Below are 21,661 nucleotides of genomic sequence, written 5' to 3'. Positions count from 1 at the left end.
GTTGCTCAGGTGTGCTTGGCTGCAACAAGATTTATGAAAAGAAAAAGAAAAAAATATGATTTTTTCATAAAAAGAGAGAAGTTTTATAAAAATTTAACTTTTTTCAAATTTATTAATTTTTTAGTAAAAGAAATAAAAAGAAAGTTGGATTTTTCCAAGAAAAATACTTTTTCCAAGCAACTTTCCATCAAACCAAAATATCCTACCAGATTACACTTTTTTAAGTTTAGTTGGTTAGTAGCAACAAAAAAAAAATATTCACATATTTTTTTCATGCTAAATTCTGGGGACTAGAAAATTTTAGTTCTAGTCTCTACTCTCGATCATGCATGGACAGATTCAGCAGAGTTTTGATATTAACATACAATTGTTTAAAACAATGAAATATTTGCTAGCATTTGGTCCATAAACAGTTGCAATACCTTTGGGTGTATCAATATTTATGTTGATTGTGCTTAAGAAAAGCACGGATTGATTAAAATTGAGGATATAAAGGTTGTAATGTTAGAATTTTGTCCAACTAAAAGCAATCCGCCCTGGTTGCAGCAAGAATAATCAGACGTCCTACAGCTAACTGGATCAAGGGAGCATCAAACAAGAGGATTAATGACACCAAACATTTGTCGAATGCTTTCAGAATTGACATAGCTCCCCTTCTGTTAGGTGTTCCTTGGTTATTGTCCAAACAGCATTGACTTTGCGCTCTCTTAGATTTTCTCAGTGAAAGATGGCTGCCTCTCTCTCTCTCTCTCTCTCTCTCTCTGTGTGTGTCGGGTGGACGATAGAGGGAGAGTCAGAGACTCTCTAATGGAGTAGAGTCTAGAAAGATAAACTCCATCACTTAAGAGTTAGGGAAGAAAAGTATGAAGGGATATCTGAAGACCTTTAGCAAATATGCTTAAATTAAACCCTGAATCCTTCCAGAAGACACCTTCCAATGCCATCAATATTATCGTGACACAATGAGTGTCCTGGTTCATGATCTTTTGCATCAGTCTACATACATGGGTCTACCACCGTAAGGGTGCACCCTATAATGGCAGCATCCCCTAAATCATATCCACCCATCACTGCAACCATGGACAGATAGGCACCCTCAGGAGACCACCCAACCATCAGCAATCAATGACAAGAACATGGCAGCCCCATCCCATAATGTGGTGCCTGCAGCTACTATTCATTCACCTCCCTTCTCCCAGCTATCATATCCCCTCACAAACGCACACATGCATGAGACAAACATATCTCTATCCTTGCCTCTTCCATCATCAAATTAGCATTTCGTAGAGGTGGCAATAGAGTCGGATCGAAAATAGGATAGATCAAAAATTTATCAAACTAAGTGGAACTATTTATTAAACGGATCAAAAATTCAAACTTATTTATTAACCAGATAACTCAATCGTGCCAACAATGGGTTGATCAAGTTAAATGGATGAAACACCTGCATTTAAGCAATGTGGGCTGGGTCCTACTCAAATGTCAAGGAGATCAAGTGCTCAATCATGAAGTAGGTAATATATGAGTTGATAGTATTATACAGGAGTATCCACAAAAATGGGGCCTCCCCCAAGAAAAGTGCAGCATTTCCGGCAATGCTGTCCAGTCTCCAGTATTACATTCTTCCTAGATGTTTGCTTTATTTTGTGCCTTTTAGCGCCTCAGTTGTGGATTGGAGGCACTCTCTTTGCAGGAGAATAATCCATTCCTGCTATCTCTAGCATGTCGGGGAGGCTCTGCGGTTGCTTCGAGACAGGCGGCTCCACATGGAGGCCATCCTCTCCATTCCTACCGACGTCTTCCTTGGAATAACGATGGCTTCTTGCGGCGTCGAACACAGTCCCCTTGCTCCTCTCGTTCTGTGGATGACCATGAAATCATGAGGAGGAAAGAGGGTTTGTGTCTATTGATAGAAGCCTAGTGTTAGTTGTTAGCTGAAACACCTACCTTTAGTGCGACCATTCTCTTGTTCATGAGTTTCCTACTCCTCCCTGCATCAATAGACAGTGGAACAACTTTAGGAGATGACACCTAATACTCGTTTTCACAGTAGGTGTTATTTCAAACTCCTCAACCATATATTACATAGCTTGTGATTCTAGGCTATATGTCGAGAGAGAGAGAGAGAGAGAGAGAGAGAGAGAGAGGATGAGTTTGTTGTAACATAAGCTTGTGTAATAAACTGTACTAAATTTCATCACAAAATTGGTTGGTTTCATCCATGTGGAGAGGGTCTGCTTTCCTCAAACCCACTTTTGTGTGGAGTTCAATAAGCTACAAACATTGACAGACAAAAAAAAGAGAAGTACAGTATGAGGGCATGAAAGATTTCAATGGTGCTTAGACTTGTGACCCCTAGGCCCAAGGTAATCTTCATGAAACCCTGGTATCTTGTGCTGGACTTCTCTGACTTCTTTAATAGACCTTTCCATCATGATACCTGAAGAATATTGACCATTAATTCCACAAGGTGCCACTCCAACTTTATTCACTCCCCCCATTGAACTCCCCTTCTCCTGGCATCAAAAACATGAAAACATATTAGCGTCGCACTAAAAGAAGTGAAACTCCTGCTAAAACATAAATGGTATACCTATAAACAACTCACATGGATATTATTGTGGAACGCAGCCAAGGACTCTGCATCCAATCTGATCCCTATAGAAGAGAATAAAAGGGAAACCAAATGGTCAGTTGCACTGCTTCATATTCATGCGAACAAAGACTTTTAGCGTGGAAACTTTAAGGCTTTTGGAGTGACCTTGAGTTGTGGTGGCTAGGAGCAGCAGTAGCAAAAGAGAAACCACTCTCATGGCAGGCTTCATTTGGTCCAAAGTGAACTAAAAGGAGATTGGGAAAGAAGGTACAGGAGCAAAGCTACTTGTATGTTGTTTTCAGAAGGCAGAAAGAGGAAGTAGGCTTCTCTTTTTATATTAGAAATAGTTGAGATGCCTGAGGATGAGTGGCTTAACCTTCTCACACCCCTATATATATGCCATTGATCCTACACCATGGCCCATTCCAGAGAGAAACGTGTCCAATTTCAAAAAAGCCAAGATATTTCTGAATATATTAAAAAAATATAAATAATAATTTATATTTTTTTATATTATTGTATGCCAACTGCCACCCTTTTGAGGAAGGATGCTCCCCTAAAATTGGGACCTTGTTAGATTTAACTGCTGCTTATTCCCATATAGCCGTCACTATTCAGACCCAAAAGTTCGTTACAACTTACAAGAATATTACAATGATTTTTCTATTTGATCCTCCATAAATTAAACTTGTATGGATGGACCAAACTTGTTTCTTAAATGCAAACTATTATACAGAGCTTCTAGCCAACTGGAATATCGGTTCAGTTAACTTAGGATCCCATGAATTTGGTCCCATAAATTGAAATTATGTGCATTCCTTCTCTAGCAGTAGAATGATGGGTCTGATTATACTTATCTTTGGTCAAATAATTACTACTAGAAACTCCTAATAGCTATCTTAATGTTCTCCTTATGCTAAAACTGTGTTAAACTTTGTGTAGACATTTTGCCTTCTAGCGTCTGGCATTGGAGACCTTAGAAAAATAACATTAGGTGTGACATCGAGCCGGGCAATTAAGGATTCTTTTTTTCTTTTTTTTTTTTGGGTAAGCAATTAAGGATCTGTTTGAGAGGCAGCTAGATGATCATAGATCCAGCACCCATATTAAAATCTCCATTGTGCAATTAAAAAAGTTTTGTTGTGTTTGCTTAAACATGACTTGGCGCAAAATTAAGCCGAGCCGGATTTATTTTATCCCTCTTAGAAAAAGACTGCTTATATAAGGTTAGAGAAAACCGTACATGCTACCATATCCATCCTTATGTGGAGCCAAAAATCTCCTGAGATTATGTTTTAAATTGCAAATTTAGTGAAGCATTTACACCATTCATTTTCTGAATTTCTTTTCTTGTTGTTGTGTTGGGTTACAAGCTGCCCCCACATTGATTTCATATATTTTTTCAGAGCCTCCAGAGCTCAGAATACAAGTCGTTCTTTGTCCTATTCCTGAGACATTGTTCCATTCTGAGCATATGCTCGCAAGTTCCATTTTTTTTTTTTTTTTTTTTTGACCTCCATTCATCTGAGTTAATTTGTAGAACTACATTTTTGATGACTGAGATGTAACGCTTGAACCATCTGCTCTAGACTTGGTACCAACAAATTGATCAAGAAATGATGAGACCTTTAATCATTCTTTCGATCATCAAATCAGATGACCGTAAACAAAGGTTGAACAAGATCATATCTACTGTTCCAAATGATGCTCATTCTTTCCCCTGCTTATATAGCCCTGGGCTTGATTGCTATGTAAAAAAAATAATGATTGTTTTAGCGGCAATTTTTAACTATTATAATAAAAATAACGATAATTGAAGAAAAATAATATGGTCATTACTAGGATGGGAGGAAGCTTGGTAAAAATCAGATGAGAGCGAGATGCAAACCTAGGTCTTGCACCTTGTATAAAATAAAATATTAATTTTTTGGTCTATAAAATATAAATTTTCATATGGCGTGAAGAGCTTAATTTTAAAAATTATTATTTATTTTAATGGACAATGACATTTTATAACAATTGTTATCCTTCTTATATAACGGCTTATTATAAGTCAAGGAATTTTGGTGATTACCTGGCTCCAGACATGGCTTTTCTGATGGCAGATTCTGGTGGGTGTATATATTTCAGGTCTGATTAATGATAGCTGTCTCAACCAAAAAAAAAAAAAGTTATGTAATATTTTTTGCAAAATGTTTGCATTTTTATGGGCAAAGTGGTGGGAAAGGAATTAATCCACTCATCTTAGCCGCCAAATGGAGGGAAACTCATACTGTTTTCTGAGATCTTAAAATCCATTAGCATATTTTTTTTAACTGCTTCAGAGTCCAAGAGAGAAAAAAAATATATAAAAATTTCTGCCTCCTACTTTCGTCTAATTCCCGCTGCATTTGGGCTGTTGCTTCCGGGTTATTGCTGGCGACGGTGGGGATGGCGGGTGCCACGTGGTCACCGAGATTGTCACGCGGCGTGTCTGCGCTTTGGTTGGCAGCGGGACATGGCGGTGGCAACCCTGCCGGGTTCCGAAAGGGGCAGCACCTCCTCTGCCTAAAGGGACTGGTCTCCCCTTAACTCCAATTATTTTAATTAATTATGAAAAATTAAGAAAAACCTCTATCTTCCTAGAATTAAGTGCTTAGAACCGGATGGTTCTAGCATCAGCTTAGCTTCAATTTTAAACTTAAAAGATTCATACTTGATCGACATTATGTTGCTTCCTCGAAAGGTGGAAATGTAAACTAGTAACTAAGATATTATAATCTCGCAGAGGTTAAGCATTTGTACTAATTTCATTCTAGTAGTACACTTAGGAAGAGGTTATCACTCTCTCATAGCCAGATTTTATTTTGGCGATAATGGGGTGCTCTTTATTTGAATTTTGATTATATTTTCTTTATATTAGCGTCAACATACTCTACATTTCTTTTTTTCATTAATTTGAATTTTTATTGGCTAAGCAAATTATTAAAAAGATTATTCAGAGTATTAATTAGTATGTTCTTTGTTCATCAAACCGTCTGATGATAAAATTGGCTGATTATTTTTTGAAGATGATGTTTTTTCACTGGACATGATTATGGATCAAGTCGGTCAATATTTAAATTTATTTTATATTTATATTTATCTTAAATGGAATGAAATAACATTTGGATCAAAAATTCAACAGGTAAAAATTTGAAATAATTTTAATTTTTTAAAAAAATTAAAATTAAGATTATAATAAATTAAATTCAGAATAAAATATACTATTATATACATTCTATTTGGATCTATTATAGATAATTTTTATTTAAAACTCGTATTCATGTCAAAATTTAAACAAATCCGATCGAGTCGGATACTTGATAGTTTAGCTACAACTGCTACTCCAATCCACCGCCCCGTTGTGCGCTATTCCTTCTGAAATCTGGATGGATGGTCAATTGTTGGGGTCCTTGGCTCCATCATCCATCGGTAGTTGTGAACTTGCACCTTAGAAATCCAAATCTAGTCTCCCTCCTCTCCACATGTAACATCAAATGAGATGAAACTTTTATCATGACAACTCCCAAATCTAATCATCCGTACAAGCTTTAAAGATGACAAGACTCCCTAAGCAATTTTGTCTGTACAATCTCGCCGACATGTCATGCTTTTTTGAAGATGGAAAAATGGATTTTGGCTTGTGGCCTTTTCTTTCTCCTCCTTCATCCTCTCAGTCAAAGAACTACTTTTAATGTAATAAAAAATAAAAAATAAAAAAAAGAACTACTTTTAAGATCCTCCACTCCCACAATCCCAAACCGAGTTCCAAAGAGCTCAAGCTCCAATACCCAATTCCCAATGATTTGAGTTCCTAACTTTGGATATGGTTAGCAGAAGATCAAAATATTATAAGGCTTTCTTGCTGAGTTCATAAGGTAGTCTTTTTCCAGAGGGGTGCATTGGCTGTACGGATGGCAGATACACACTAACTGGTGTTCCTAGTCCCGTGCACCATGATGGCGTGTTTGCTTTGGACTCTGTTTTGGTTTCCAGTTTGAGCAGCAGGCTTTCCAAGCCTATAGCTGTGAAAGCTTAGGACCTCGAGAGGAGATGATTGTACTTATTGTCTCTTTCTGAAATTTGAACACCCTGAATCATAATTTCCTAAGGAGGATCTAATAAGTGGATAGACTAGCTAGTTTGTTTTGTTACGAGCCCTACAAATAAGTTAATGGGTCAGGAGACCTAGTCTTTGACCTGAGCTAGAAGATAAGCCAATAGCTTGTTCATAATCTAAGGATCTACTTAGGATGACCATGTTCCATTCACCCTGGCCCAAAATCTACTTGCCAATGCTCAAATTTGCTATACTTGTATAACATATTGGGTCATAGTAAACCTCTAAATCAAGACACTGGTTTAAGCATTTGGGCTGATTAATGTTCAAATTTGCGATACGTTTATGATATAATGGGTCATAGTAAACCTCTAAATCAGGTCACTGCATGCTTGTAATGGTCCTCATTACTCCCAATCCATCAACTTTGTTCCCCGTGTGTATTCCATGCTGGCCTGTCTTTTGCCATGTTCCTTCCTCTCCTCCCTTCACATGGGTCTGGTAGGATCTCACCGGCGGCCAATTGCCCGGGGTCGCCCCCCCCCCCGCCCCCAAGTAAAGCTCGACGTCGAGTTCGGCCGGTATTGACCAATTTGATGACTTGATGACTGTGGAGGTGTGATGGCCATGTAATTCTTCATATAGTGCAAGGAGGGATTTTCTCTCAGAGTTGAGATTAGCTTTGCTCTTATGTTTGTTCACTTCTGGAATTGTAGGTAGTGGTCCTAGTCATGTAATGTTTCAAATGGAGGTGCAAGCAAATTACTATTCCATTTATCAGGTGCATGTGGATTGCTTGCTTGCTTCTACAATGAGCATGTATTTGGTTTGCATATTAATTCCCAGGTTTTTCGAGCTATCTTGCTCGTATACATGGAAGACTCTTGATCTCGAAAAAAAAAGGTCCACATAAAGAGGTGGCTTGGTGCATTTGACAAGCCAAAAATAACTCTGTTAGGATTTGACATCTCGAGATTCAACCCACATTGAGCCCACAGCGAGGTTCGCGGCGAAAAACGGAGTCCAACGAGACCAAGATCATCCGAAACGGAGCTCGGATGGGGGAGATACGAACTTTTGAAGTCGGCACGAGAATCGAGACGGCGGAGGACCGCCGGCGACCGGTGGCGGGCGGCAGCGGTGCGGCCGCAGGCGGCGGCGTGCGGGACGCGCGACCCAGGCGCGCTGCCCAGCAGGCGTGTGGCCCAGGCGCGCGCAGGCCCGCGCGCGCGGGCCGGCCCAGGTCCTGCTGGCCCTGCTGGCCCCTTTGCCCCGGTCCACCGTGGACCGGGAGGTCCACGGCGGGGCCTGTGGACCGCGTGGGCTTTTCCCACGTATTTCTCGCGGTCCACGGCACTATTCCGTAGACCGGAGAGCGATCCGGTGGCTCCCGATCTTGATCGGACGGTTTGGGACGTGATTTAGATTGATTAAGGAGTCCTAATCATGATCTAAGTCGTGATTAAAGTCTATAAAAGCCGTACGAAGTGGTAAGTGGTTCGGGTTTCTCGCCGTACGAAGTCCGTACGAATCCGAGAAGAGAGAGAGAGGCGAGAGCGCTGTGAGAGAAAGAGCAGGAGGCTCCTGGACAGCGGTCGCCAGGCTCTTCAGGGGTTCAGGGGGGTCTCCAAGAGAGAGAGAGCTTTTGTGAGGAGAACTTCAGGTGAGAGAGAATTGGGTGTACAAGGGTTGAAGGTGAGGTCTCCTCTTGTAAAAATTTCTTTTTTATAGTGAAGTTTGCATGCCCCATGGAGGCGAGCCCTTTTGTGGCTGATCCACGTATTTTGATTGTTTTTTCTTTTGTTTTGTTTCTTTCTTCCTGCTGCATCGCGTGGTACTAAAAAGATCTTGGGAGGTGGTATCCTGGCCAGACATCCACCCAACAAGTAGTATCAGAGCAAGACGGTACAAGGATGCAGATTGCAGTGGTGGTGAGCAAGACTGAAGATGGAGAAAACAGAAACAATCAAGATGGAGATCAACAAGTTCGATGGTAAGAGCAATTTCTCCTTGTGGCAGGCAAGGGTGATAGACGTGCTCATCCAACAGGGGTTGATCGATGCTCTCTTGTGCGATGAGAAGCCGACCACCATGGAGGTGCGGGATTGGAAACGGCTACAGATGCAGGCGGTGAGTACCATCCGCATATACCTGGCAGATGAGGTGGTGATCCATGTGCTGAGCAAGACTTCCCCGATGGTGCTGTGGTCGAAGCTCGAGGAGTTGTACATGGCGAAGTCTCTCACCAACACTCTTTTCCTCTGGAGGCAGTTTTACCAACTGCGGATGACTGAGGGACAGAGCGTGCAGGAACATCTCAGCCACTTTCAGAAGATCCTCACCGACCTCCTTAGCGTTGGTGAGAACGTTGAGGAGAAGACCAGGGCGCTGGTTTTGCTGGCGTCGCTTCCTTCTTCGTACGAGTCCTTGGTGACTGCTCTTCTAGTGGGGAAGAGCACTATCAAGATGGACGAGGTCACCGCGGCGATACTCCAGAACGAGGTTCTCAGGAGGGAGAACCCAGCTTCGAGCTCAAGTGGCGGTAGCTCAGCTTTGGTGGCTTCTGGAGGCGCAGGAGGCGGTAGACGGAGCGACAGGAGATCGCAACGAGGGCGATCTAAGTCCAGGAGGGACTTGAGCAAAATCAGGTGTTACCGGTGTGAAGAGTTGGGGCATCTAGCCAGAGAATGCCCTCAACTGAAAAATCGGACGGTGGCTGCTGTAGCGACGGCCGGCAGTGATTCAGATGGAGATGTCCTGGAGATATCTGACGAGGTATCTACTTCTTTCCAGCAGTGGATATTAGATTCTACATGCCCCTATCATGTGTGTTGCAGAAAGGAGCAGCTTGACTCCCTGGAGAACAGTGAGGGCACTATATATCTGCCGGATGGATTGAGCTGTGCGATCAGAGACATTGGAACGGTCAGCTGGAGGACACATGATGGTGCAGTGAGGAGATTGGGGGAGGTCCGATACATACCCGATTTCAGGCGGAATCTTATCTCACTTAGCAGACTGGATTCGAGAGGCTACAGGACGGTAGCTGGTGGAGGAATCCTGAAGGTGCTACGCGGCGATAGGATTGTGCTGGAGGGGAAGAAGGGGAGCAGAGGACATTATTACCTGGCAGGGAGCCCAGTGCGAGGTAAAGCTTCGGGAGCCAGGCGGAGCCTAGAGTGAGGTGGAGCTCCAAGAGGCGGATCGAGCACAAGACAGGAGACTCGGGAGGACGAGAGGCGACGTCGCAAGGTGAGATTCCTATTGCCGCAGGATGATGCCCCGAGCAGGTCTCAGGTCAGGAGGAGCACAGCATACGACGGAGATGGGATCGAGCAGCCTGGCTCGACTCCCATGTTTGCCCATCCATGATCAGCAGGCGATTGCCCCAGAGCATGGGGGCGAGGAGATCCAGAAGCTCTCAGAGTTTGGAGGAGGCCGAATATCGAGTCGATGTGGAGATTGTTAGGATTTGACATCTCGAGATTCAGTCCACATTGAGTCCACAGCGAGGTTCGCGGTGAAAAACAAAGTCCAACGAGATCAAGATCACCCGAAACGGAGCTCGGATGGAGGAGATACGAGCTTTTGAAGTTGGCAAGAGAATCGAGGCGACGGAGGACCGTCGGCGACCGGTGGCGGGCGGCAGCGGCGCGGCCGCAGGCGGCGGCACGCGGGACGTGCGACCCAGGGCTCGCGGCCCAGGCAGGCGCACGGCCCAGGCGGGTGTGCGGCCCAGCCAGGCGTGTGGCCCAGGCGCGCGCAGGCGCGGCCCAGGCCCGCGCGCGCAGGCCGGCCCAGGTCCTGCCGGCCCTGCTGGCCCCTTTGCCCCGGTCCACCGTGGACCGGGCGGTCCACGGCGGGGCCTGTGGACCGCGTGGGCGTTTCCCACGCATTTCTCACGGTCCACGGTACTATTCCGTGGACCGGAGCGCGATCCGACGGCATGGGTGGTTCCTGGTCTTGATCGGATGGTTTGGGACGTGATTTGGATTGATTAAGGAGTCCTAATTCATGATTAAGGTCTATAAAAGCCGTACGAAGTGGTAAGTGGTTCAGTTTCTCGCCGTACGAAGTCCGTACGAACCCGAGAAGAGAGAGAGAGGCGAGAGCGCTGTGAGAGAAGGAACGGGAAGCTCCTGGACAGCGGTCGCCAGGCTCTTCAGGGGTTCAGGGGGGTCTCCAAGAGAGAGAGAACTTTTGTGAGGAGAACTTCAGGTGAGAGAGAATTGGGTGTACAAGGGTTGAGGGTGAGGTCTCCTCTTGTAAAAATTTCTTTTTCATAGTGAAGTTTGCATGTCCCGTGGAGATGAGCCATTTTGTGGCTGATCCACGTATTTTGATTATTTTTTCTTTTGTTTTATTTCTTTTTTCTTCCTGCTGCATCGCGTGGTACTAAAAAGATCTTGAGAGGTGGTGTCCTGACCAGACATCCACCTAACAGACTCCTTAAACAGATTTTGGGGTTCTTAATTTGCTCTATTAATTTGATCAAGTCCGACCTTGACACTTCCTGTAAAATATTGGTCAGTTGAGAATTGGCACTAAGTAAGAATTCATTATAACCCAAAAACGTGGTCAGATTTACGCTATGTTTGTTTCATGCAATTTAGTTCGCAGATATGTAGGAAAGAAATCCAATATGATGCATACGACCAGGGTGACAATCATGTCTGCTCGCCTCATGAACCATGTTCACATCTTATTAGATCATTTTCTTTCAATTCAGCCTCTGACTGAAATTTTTTCCTATGTTTGACACAGTGGCCATTACTAGGCCAGTGGTTCTCCATTGATTTCGCCGATCAAAAGTATGGTCATTGCTAATCAACATAACAGTTTCTATGAATTAAGGAGATATTTGATTGGGAGGAGTAGGAGTCTGAAATCAAAATCAGAATGGGTGACTTCTGTTCTAATTCTTTGGTTGGAAGGAGTCCCATTCCGATTCCGATTCTGAAGAGGAATGGGAATGGCTTAATCTATATAGAACTCAATCCCTACTCTTCTTTATGGATTTAATTTTTAATTCCGATTTTGATTCCGATCCCGATCACGAACCAAAAGCTTCGAGGGATTTGGCAATTCCGATTCTGATCCCAAGTCATTCCGATTTTATTTTCATTCTGATTCTGGTTGCGAACCAAACACCCCCTAAATTGAGTGAATGATGTGGAATATTTCTCATCACTCTTCTTTTTTGTCAAAAAAAATATAACAATTTCATTTAAGGGTTCATTTGACAACATTATACTTGAGAAATTATTTAGTTATTGACTTGTAAATGTAAAAATATAAACCATAAAAGGATCAAAAAAATTACATGCTGGTCTTATATCCAAAAAAAAAAAAGCGCCTCTAACCATGTTCTTTCTAGGTGAGTTCATCACTTTGAGAGCATGGAAGAACAAAAAAAAAAAAAAGGCACTCTCTTTCTAGAGTCTCTAGCTCTCGTAGTCTTATGATGATTAAATTAGATATGAAAAAAAGTTTATGATAGGATCCATTGACAGTTTCTTTTTCATATTATGAATCAATATAGCTTTCATTATAAGTTTATTTATTGGATTCAAGCATGTATTTATGTCACGCCCCGAATCCGACATCCGAATCGAATACGTGATGACCGCACACTCCTTAGAGCAAGCCCTAAAGAATATGCAAGGTCAAATTAAATCATTTCAACCTTATCAACCATAATATTTAATTTCGATAATAATTCATAAAACTTGCATAATTACAATTAACATTCCTTCAATCTTTTGATCAGGTATCAACGGTACTCTATCTATGCATCCGCTCACTCACAAATTCATACCATAGCCAACTATGGACATCTTATAACTCTGAGAAGAAAAGAAAGATGAAGGGGTGTGAGCTTTACAGCCCAGTAAAAATTCTCATATCACACCAATATAATAATATAATCTGAAAATAAAGATAAGCAATAACACATAAAAGTCGACGTTCACTGTCCAGAATACTGCAAATATTTATAGATTATCTGTTTTATCAAAAGAGATGCATTATCATATATTAATAAGTGAAATAATTTTATTCAATGATTGTTTCATGTTTATCTTTCTATTTTCTTCTATTATCACATCGTCTTTAATCCTTTTCTTTTTGGCTTTGGTTTGGACTACCAGGATCATGCGACGATCTTTTATTCGGATCGATTTCTGTGATCTTTCTCGGATCGAAATATTCATGATCTTTCTCAGATCAAGTGGCCATGATCTTTCTCGGATCAAATCATTCATGATCTTTCTCGGATCAGATTCTTTCACACATAAGCCTGTGGAGGCTGTCCCAGGCATAAACTCCTGGCAGGCTATTCCACATGACAAGGCCAGTCCAAACTATATTTCTCTTTCTTTTTATTTTTATCAAATTATAATATTTGACTTCATTAATCAATTCAAATTTTGCAGTGTAATAAATATGTCATACCCATATAATCATGCCATCAATCGCTGATACATATATATTGATATAACATACTCATGCTCAAAATCACATAAATAAGTAATAGTGTCTCAGATATAACAAATTCATCGATCTCAAATCCAACGATGCAAAATCAATGAGATAAAACCAATGGTAAAATAACATATATAATGATGATCATGTACAGGGATTCTTACCTTTACCGATGACTAATCCAAGCACAGAAATCAATGTTCTTCTTTGATTTATGAATTTTTTTAATAAAATATTTCACTCGATATCATATGCAGACAATCATCTCTTCATAATCTAATCAAATATAAAAATCATATATGGAGAAAATTATCCGATAATCAATCCTAATAACACAAATCTATGACCTTTCTTAGAATTAACCAAAATTAGGATTTGTCTATGTATCAGGATCCTCCACTGATCCATAAGACTTTAGAGAGAGAAAATCCATGAAGAGAGAGAAAATCCATGAAGAGAGAAAATAGAGAGAGAAAGTGGAGAGAGAAAATTTTTATATCCTTCAGACGAGGCAATCATGATCGAGATCATCAAAGATCATATCAGGGTGACTCAATATGGATTAACCATGATTGATGTTATCAATTTCGAATAAAGATCGGATCGGGATCTAATCTACTGCATGAATTTCGGAGCAATCTCAGGTCATCATATTTTCATATCAATTTTATCCTTGGATTCATGATGAAATCAGAAAGAGAAAGACACTAAAGAGATAAAATCCATAAAGAGAGAGAAAGGTCTAGACAGAAAATCTAGAGAGAGAAAATATAGAGAGAATGTAGAGAGAGGCGAGAGAAAGAGAGAGAAAGGAGGAAGAGGAGAGAGAGAAAATTTTTCTCTCTTCTTCTTTTTTTTTCCTCTTTTTCTTTTTCTCTTTTTCTTTTCTTTTTCTTTTCCTTCTTTCTTCTTCTTTCTTCTTCTTTCTTTTTTTCCTTTTCTTCCCACAGCCTCCCTTGGGCCGAAACAGGGGACGGACGAGGGGCTCCAGCTTGGCTCCGGCGAGGGCGACGGCTTCATCGGAGGTCCAGTAGCAGGTGGAGGCAGCGGTGGAGTAAAGGATGGCTGGCGATGAGGTTCGGCCAGTAGGAGATTTAAAGGATTTGAAAAACAGGAGATCCGTCCTTTTTCTTTTTATTTTTCGATCATTGGCCGGTCACCGACGGCCAAGACCTTCAAGGAAGAGGGATAGAGGATGAAGGTCATATCCTAGGGATGAGACGCTGCAACTGACGGCACCGGTGGCTGGAAAAGAGAGGAAATGGTCCGACCGAACAGAGCAAAATAGGGATTCACCTTGTTCATGGATTTTTCGACGATCCCGACGGCCAGTGAGGGTCTAAAGCCATGGGGAGAAAGGAAAGAGGGAGAGGAAGAAAATTTGGAGCCTTACCTGAGCTCCGGTGGCCTCTTCGACCTTTGATTTTCGATGAACACGAGAAGAGGCTGCTCGACTTCCACGGAGAAAAGGGGAGAAATCGGGCTCAACAGTCGCCGGTGGAGGCTCGTGAGGGAGAGGGGAGTCTTATTTATAGAGGGTTCTAGAGTTTTAAGGATCTCAGAACTCTTCTCCGTCTGAGATTCATCGGAGAAGAAGACTCCCATTGGGAATCTTCTTCTCTTTTTTTTTTTTTTGTATGGGCTTTGGGTTTTTGGGCTTGATTTAGAGTCCAAATGGGCCGGGGTGTTACAATTTGTAGACCGCAGTTTGCATTGCTCATCAACGACTCTCCTATAGAGTGGTTTGCTGGCACTCTGGGTTTCACCATCCCTGTTTATATTAGTTGCTCAAACTTTTTCAAATCTTTTAAATACTGCTATTCATAATCATTTATTGTATGGTTATCATCCCAGACAAGGTCTTCGGATCTCTCATGTCTTTTATATTAACGACTTTCTGTTAATTGCTCATGCTTCTATCAAAGATGCTGTACGTTTAGCTGCGATTATTGATGTTTACTGTTATCATTCTAATCAGCAAGTTAATTATACTAAATCTAACATTTGTTTTAGTCCTTCTACTTCTTCTACAATTAAATCATCTATCTTGAACATCCTACATATTTCTGAACAACAGATGCCTTGGTTATATCTTAGAGTGCCTTTGTCCGGTCACTCTCTAAGTAAGGTTCAATGTCAATCTCTTCTCAACAAAATCTCCCACAAAATGGATGCTCGAAAATGAAGAACTTTATCTTTTGCCGATAGGGGTACTCTTGTATAATCTGTTCTTACTTCATTATTGTTACAGCAAGCACAAAAATAGGAACACACAGATTCGTACAATCACACAAAATAAAGAAGAGAAGAAAAATAAACACAAGATTTACGTGATTCGGCTGAAAAGCCTACGTCCACAGACAAAATACGAGAGAAAATTTTTATTATGATGAAAAAAGAGATACAATCACTCAGAACTCTTTAAACCCTAGCCGCAATTTGATTTTTCAAACTTCTCTCACAAAACTATCGAGATTGGTAGAAAGTACAATATTTATACTGGTCCGTAGGCCTATCGGCCCATGCCCTCCGGTACCACCATAGACTTCCCAAAGAATTTCATTCAAGTCACAATACAGACTTTTCAGATCGGGGCATAGTTCGATTCCATAAAAAATATCTAAAATTCAAACCACATTAATAATTATTTTTATATACTATCTGTAGTGCATGTTCTCCTTTCTATCATTGCTCATATGGCGAGAGAGTTCCGTTCCTTTCTATGAGAACATACTTCAGATAGTCGTGGCTTTCACTGTATCGCCTGGGAATGGATTTGCACCCCCAAGGCTGAGGGAGGTCTGGGTATCACTTCTTTGTATCATAGAAAATGTCATTGTCTTTATAAGTTAGCTGCTCAGCTTCCTTTGGAACTTAATTCTTTATGGTCTCAGGTAATTAGAGCAAGGTATCATTTTACAGGATTTTGGATTTATTATACGAAACCACATCATTCTTCCATTAGCTGATCCAAGATTTGCAATGTTGGATATGAGGTTTAGTTCCATTTCAATGGATGGTTGGTTCATGAGACTCTATAAATGTTTACAATGACCCATGGATCTCTACTTATCCTTTAAACTCTTTGCCTACTTTTTTTAACATACAGGAGCTGTGTCCTGATCTTAAGGTAGTTGAATTAATTGATGAATCTCATGATTGGAATATTCAGTGATTGACTTGGTTATTTGCTGAAGATTTAATTCACCAAATCCTTAATATCTCAATCCCTACTTTTAATTGTTCTGACCAATTAGTTTGGGATAACACAAAACTTGCTTATGCATCTCTGAAGAATGTGTCTTATCTCACTCCTTCTCATTATCCTACTATAAATCAGTATCTTTTTTGGCAGATTTGGAGACAAAATTTCTCTTCGTGTTCGCACATTTAGGTGGCAACTCGGATGGGATTGTTTGCCTCCAAAAAATCTTCTTGTTTATTGTAACATTATCCCGTCTCATACCTTAAATTGTGATATTTGTCCTATGTTTGTTGAAGATTGTGTTTATGTTCTTCTGTCTTGCCTTTTTGCAAAAATATATTGGTAGGAGCTTTGTAATACATATGGAATTGTTACTATGTTTACTAGTTTGCCAGATATATTTGCATACATGATAAATTCTTTGGTAGATGGTAAACATAAAGCTTTTGTGGCATGTTTTACATGCAAGATTTGTCGGGCTCGTAATGATAGGATTTTCAATCAACTTGATTCAGTACCGATGCATGTTTGTCAAAAAGAATTTGTGTTTTTGAATTCGAATTCCTTGGCCCCGTCCTGGCATTGGGGTAGTCTCACTCAATGTTTTGTTTCTACAAACATATCTAAATTAGTGTTATGGCCCGGCCAAATTAGGCCTTAAACCTAGCCCATAAAGTTCGAAAAAAAAAAATAAGGGAAGAAGACTCCCGATCGGAGTCTTCTTCTTCTCCGGTTCCGACTGAAAATTGGAGTCCTAGGGCCATTGAAGGATCCTAGGATGAGCCCTATAAGAACCTCCTCCTCTCCTCTGTGAGAGGATATAGCAATCACCGATGATCGCTGGTGTTTTCTCTCCGATTTTTCCGATTGAAGCCGCGATCCCTCGATTCGTACTCATCGTGATTTCTCGCCGGCGGAGTCACCGGAGGCTGAGGTAAGCCCTTCTTCCTCTTCCTCTCTCCTCTCTCTTTTTTCCGTGCCTCTGTGTATAACTGCCGGCGACGGGTGTCGCCGGATTTCGTCAGAGAAGGGACTCCCTGTTTGGTTTCTTCTTCTCTTTGATTTTTCAGCATCGATGATCACTGCCGACTGTCGGCCTTGGCCTCTCCGAACTCGAGAGGGTTGTCCCCTACTGTCGGCCTTCGTCGTGCCGGCTGCACCCCGGACGGTCGGTCAAAGGGAGGGGATCTACAGGTCCCTGTTTCGGCCCAAAGGAAGCCACGGAAAGAAGAAGGAAGGAAAAGAAAAAGAAAAAGAAAAGAAAAATAAAAAAAAAAAAAAAAAGAAGAAGAGAAATAGAAAAAAAATATAGACTCTCTCCTCTCTCTCTCCCTCTTTTCTTCTCTCTACTTTCTCTTTCTCTCTCTACTTTCTCTCTCTAGATTATTTCTCTCGCTAAGATTTTTTAGAATTTTGAGAAGAATGATGATGAATTGAAATTGATCCTAATAATGAATTTTGATTTGTGATCGCCGGACGGTATACCGGCACCCACTTTGATCAGATCAAATACTTTTAGATTTTATTTTTTATGATTTTATTGAATTATCTACATGATAATTTCAATATGATTTGATCTGATCGATCGGATTTATTGAATCATATCATCTGAAGAATCCAAGATGATTTTTCTCTCTCTAAAATTTTTTCTCTCTAAAATTGTTTCTCTCTCTTGATCAATTTCTTTCTCTAAAAAGATTAGTCAATGAAAGAATTTCTTTTAATATTTCTGATCTGATGAAAAAATCTGATCCATGATTATCGAACAGCGTACTAGCACCCATCTTGATCAGATCAAATATCTTTAGATTTTATCACCCATGATTCTATTGAATTATCCATGTGAAAATTTCAGAATGATTTGATTAATTTATTTTGATCTAATCAATCGAATTTGTTGAACTGTATCGTCTGATTAGTATAGATTTATCTTCATAAATTTTTCTCTCTAGAAGTTTATTTTTTTAAAATTTATCAAAAAAAATAATTTTATTTTGATGAGTTTGAATGATTCTAGTGAAAGCATTCTGATCCGTAGTTGTCAGGTAGTATGCCAGCACCTTGATTAGACCATGAATCATTAGATTTGATCACCCATGATCCCGATCTAGCCATGACTTAATTAGATCATGTTGATTTCACCAATCGAGATATTGGACCAATCGTAATATTAGATTATGTCACTGATCAATTTGAATTGTACCTCGTGAATTTCTCTCTTTTGATTTTCTCTCTCTTCTTGATTTTATGAAACCAATGAAGAAATCTCGGTCCTGTCACTTCGAATCCAATTTGATCTGATAGTCAAACTTTGGATCGTTTATGTCCTAATTAGATTTTGATTAGATGAAATTAGATGATCAGACCCAATCTAAATCGTTGAATATGGTATTCGTATCTTTTCTAATTATTGAAATTGATCCTGTATAGGATTATGGATGTTTGATCATGGGATATCGCGATATGATCTATGAATAAAATTTTTGAAAGAAAATTTATAGAATTATGTGGATTATTGGAATGTGTTCGAAGTAAGTAATGTTTCGTTTTTTCTAGATTTATCGATAAATTATAATATATTTTTCTGACATAAATTATGAAACGATACATGAATTGGATAAATGATATTTTATTATGAAAAATATCTTATTCGAAATTTATGATGAAGCATGATTGAACATATTGATTTTATGATGCATTATATTGATTGATTTCGATACTACATGATTATATATTTTCTTATTAAAATTAGAATATGAAACATGATTTATGAAGAATTCTGATATAAGAATAATATGAATTGACAACCTGACTATGTAAAGGACCCTGCCAATGGAGGCATATACGTTGGTAATTGATTTGTCCTTAGGGTTTATGTCGCCAGAGAGACCAGCGACAAACCGCTAGAGAGACCAGTGATTCCGAAGGACTTTGCTGCCAGATGATTCGCAGCTCACCACAAAAAGATATGCGGTATTATGATCCTGCCACAGAGAAAATTGATCATAGCTCATGGTTGATGAAAAGAACTTAAGAATGAAAGAAATTAAAGTCTCGAAAGAAACTCGAATTTTAAAAAAGAAATAAATTCGGCATGAACTATATTGCATAATTGAAATTGATTTCAAATTGATGAACTCTATATGCTTATTTTCTATAAATCATTATTTACTTTAATGCCTAATGAAATCTGTTGAAAGTGATAATTGCTTACTGGGCTGTCTAACTCATTACCTCCTATTTTACTATTTTTACAGATGCTGAGAAAATTAAGATGATACAAAATATGAATGGAAAAGTGATCAGAAGCAGAATCTTCATACTTTTATTTTAGGTTGAAAGTTTTATTGAATTTGATGTAAGATCTATGGAACTTTGTTGAATTTATTCAGATATTAAAGTTGAAATTTAGATCGTTATGTTTTGGATTTAAATTATTGACTAATTATTCCACTGTGAAGCATTGATATCGTGATAAGATGCCTTGCATGCTTATGGGAAGAGTTTCCTATGAGTATGCGGTAGTTGTCATGACCCTCGATTCAAAATCTCAGATTGAAGACGTGACAATTGATATTTTAGCTATCTCCTCCCTTTGGGGTGTTCAAGGTTAACTTTGATGGTTCGATGCTCTCTCATAAAGCTGTTGCTGTCTACGTGATAAGGGATCATAAATCTCATCTGATTCAAGCTGGTGGCAAAATTTTATCTCTAGGTTCGGTACCATTTATAGAGCTGATCGCAGTCTGGTTAGGTGTAAAGGTTGCTATTACCATCTTTAAAGCCACCCATATAATACTAGAAGGTAACTCGGCAGTGGTGGTATCTTGGCTTAATGCTCTTAATCAATCTGAGTTTAGACATGATGTATTTTTGTAGGATATCTGGCAATAAAAAGTTTCTTATTTCTTCTTTAAAGTAGTCCATACCTATAGAGAAACTAACCAAGTGGTGGATTATGTGGTTAATGGAGCATTGAATGGTAATTTCCGTTGGACTATTGAGGATTAGATTGATGCTAATTGTCTTTATTTACTCTATGCAGATGCCTATGGTGTTATTTTTCAACAAGATGATTAGTCCATAGGATCTACAGCTACTATTGCAATGGAAGGTCCTCTGTTTTGATGGAGTTAACATCACTTTCTTATGTCTCCCCCGCTGTTGTTACCTTTCTATCTATTTCCTCAGTATCTCATACTTTTTCAAGCAATCTTTTCCTTTCTCTAGCTTTTCTATTGCCCTCGTCATATGGTAACACCAATCTCTCCTACATCGACTCAGTTCCTATCATTCACATTCTCTTCTTGTCTTCCATATTAGTATTTTCATGTCTACTGAAAAAAGGATTGATGTTGGCTAGCTGGGGGCCCATGCATGAAGAATTGGACTGGATTGCATCCATTGGTTTAAAGAAAATTCCAAGATTGGACTTGGAAGCTTTTTTGAGTTCTCTTTCTTGCAAATCTAATGTCCTTGCTGATGGCCCATGTTGCAATTGTCCCAACCTGCCCAAGAGCTCAGGTTAAAAATTCATCATTCCTGGTTTGAACAATCATCTTGACATGGACTAGAAACAGCTACAACCATGTTCCCGAGTGATGCAATATCATCTTGGAGGGAGATTCAAAGACTGGGGTGACGTGGATTAATGGCAAGAAAAGTTCACAACATCCAGCATTAAGAATTATCTGTATTTCTTCCAAATTGACTAGTTTCTCTGACCCCACATTCTTTGAGAATAGGGATGACAATTTTAGCCAACCCGTCGGGCATCCGACTTGACTCTACCGAATGAGGTGGGTTTATCTGATTTGATTCGAACTCAAGATAGATATGGGTTCTAGAAAATATATCCGAAGTAGATTCAGATCAGATATGGATAATGGCATATACCCCAATTTGAATCCAACCCGTTATAACCTTAATATATATCCTCTTTTCAAAATTAAAATGATTTAATATTATTTACATTTATCCGATCCGATCGATCCGACCAATCTCTTTTATCTGTTCGATCTGATCTGCATCTCTATTTGACCCAACTCGACCCGAGGTGGGTAGGGGGCGGCCATGGATATGAATTTTTTTACTTGCAGGATAGATATGAGCATGGACCGATCTGATTCATATTCGATCCATTGTCATCCCTATCTGAGAAGCTAACCATATAGATAATTTGAATAACATTGTACGCTTGGAGCAATCTAAAAAGGCTTAGCTTGAATTTTTTCGTGCTATATTATTTTATTATATAGGAGTGGACATGTAAGCAGTAATCTCACTTCCCCGATAC

At 39.9% G+C, this 21,661-nt stretch overlaps 1 protein-coding gene across 1 annotated transcript; it reads right to left on the bottom strand.

Annotated features, from left to right (window-relative positions):
* Positions 1-1,373: 1,373 nt before the first annotated feature.
* Positions 1,374-2,947, bottom strand: LOC105049413 (uncharacterized). Its single transcript, XM_010929043.2, has 5 exons — positions 2,762-2,947; positions 2,609-2,658; positions 2,441-2,516; positions 1,948-1,991; positions 1,374-1,859 (listed from the first exon to the last, which is right to left on the bottom strand). Exons 1-5 carry the CDS (start codon positions 2,823-2,825, stop codon positions 1,662-1,664), a joined length of 432 nt encoding a protein of 143 aa, XP_010927345.1. The 5' UTR covers positions 2,826-2,947; the 3' UTR covers positions 1,374-1,661.
* Between the last annotated feature and the right edge of the window lie 18,714 nt (positions 2,948-21,661).

The sequence above is a fragment of the Elaeis guineensis genome, chromosome 8 (assembly GCF_000442705.2).
Source record: "Elaeis guineensis isolate ETL-2024a chromosome 8, EG11, whole genome shotgun sequence".
In the NCBI taxonomy this organism is placed as follows: Eukaryota; Viridiplantae; Streptophyta; class Magnoliopsida; order Arecales; family Arecaceae; genus Elaeis; species Elaeis guineensis.
Note: the sequence above shows the minus strand (reverse complement) of the source record. Positions and strands in the feature narration are given on the sequence as shown.

What these genes read in the sequence shown, in the direction of transcription:
- LOC105049413 (XM_010929043.2), bottom strand. Translation starts at nt 2,825, where the DNA reads ATGAAGCCTGCCATGAGAGTGGTTTCTCTTTTGCTACTGCTGCTCCTA. An exon ending in TAATGGTCAATATTCTTCAG is followed by an intron (nt 1,992 to 2,440) that starts GTATCATGATGG and finishes CTATTGATGCAG; the next exon opens with GGAGGAGTAGGAAACTCATG. An exon ending in AGAGAATGGTCGCACTAAAG is followed by an intron (nt 1,860 to 1,947) that starts GTAGGTGTTTCA and finishes GGTCATCCACAG; the next exon opens with AACGAGAGGAGCAAGGGGAC.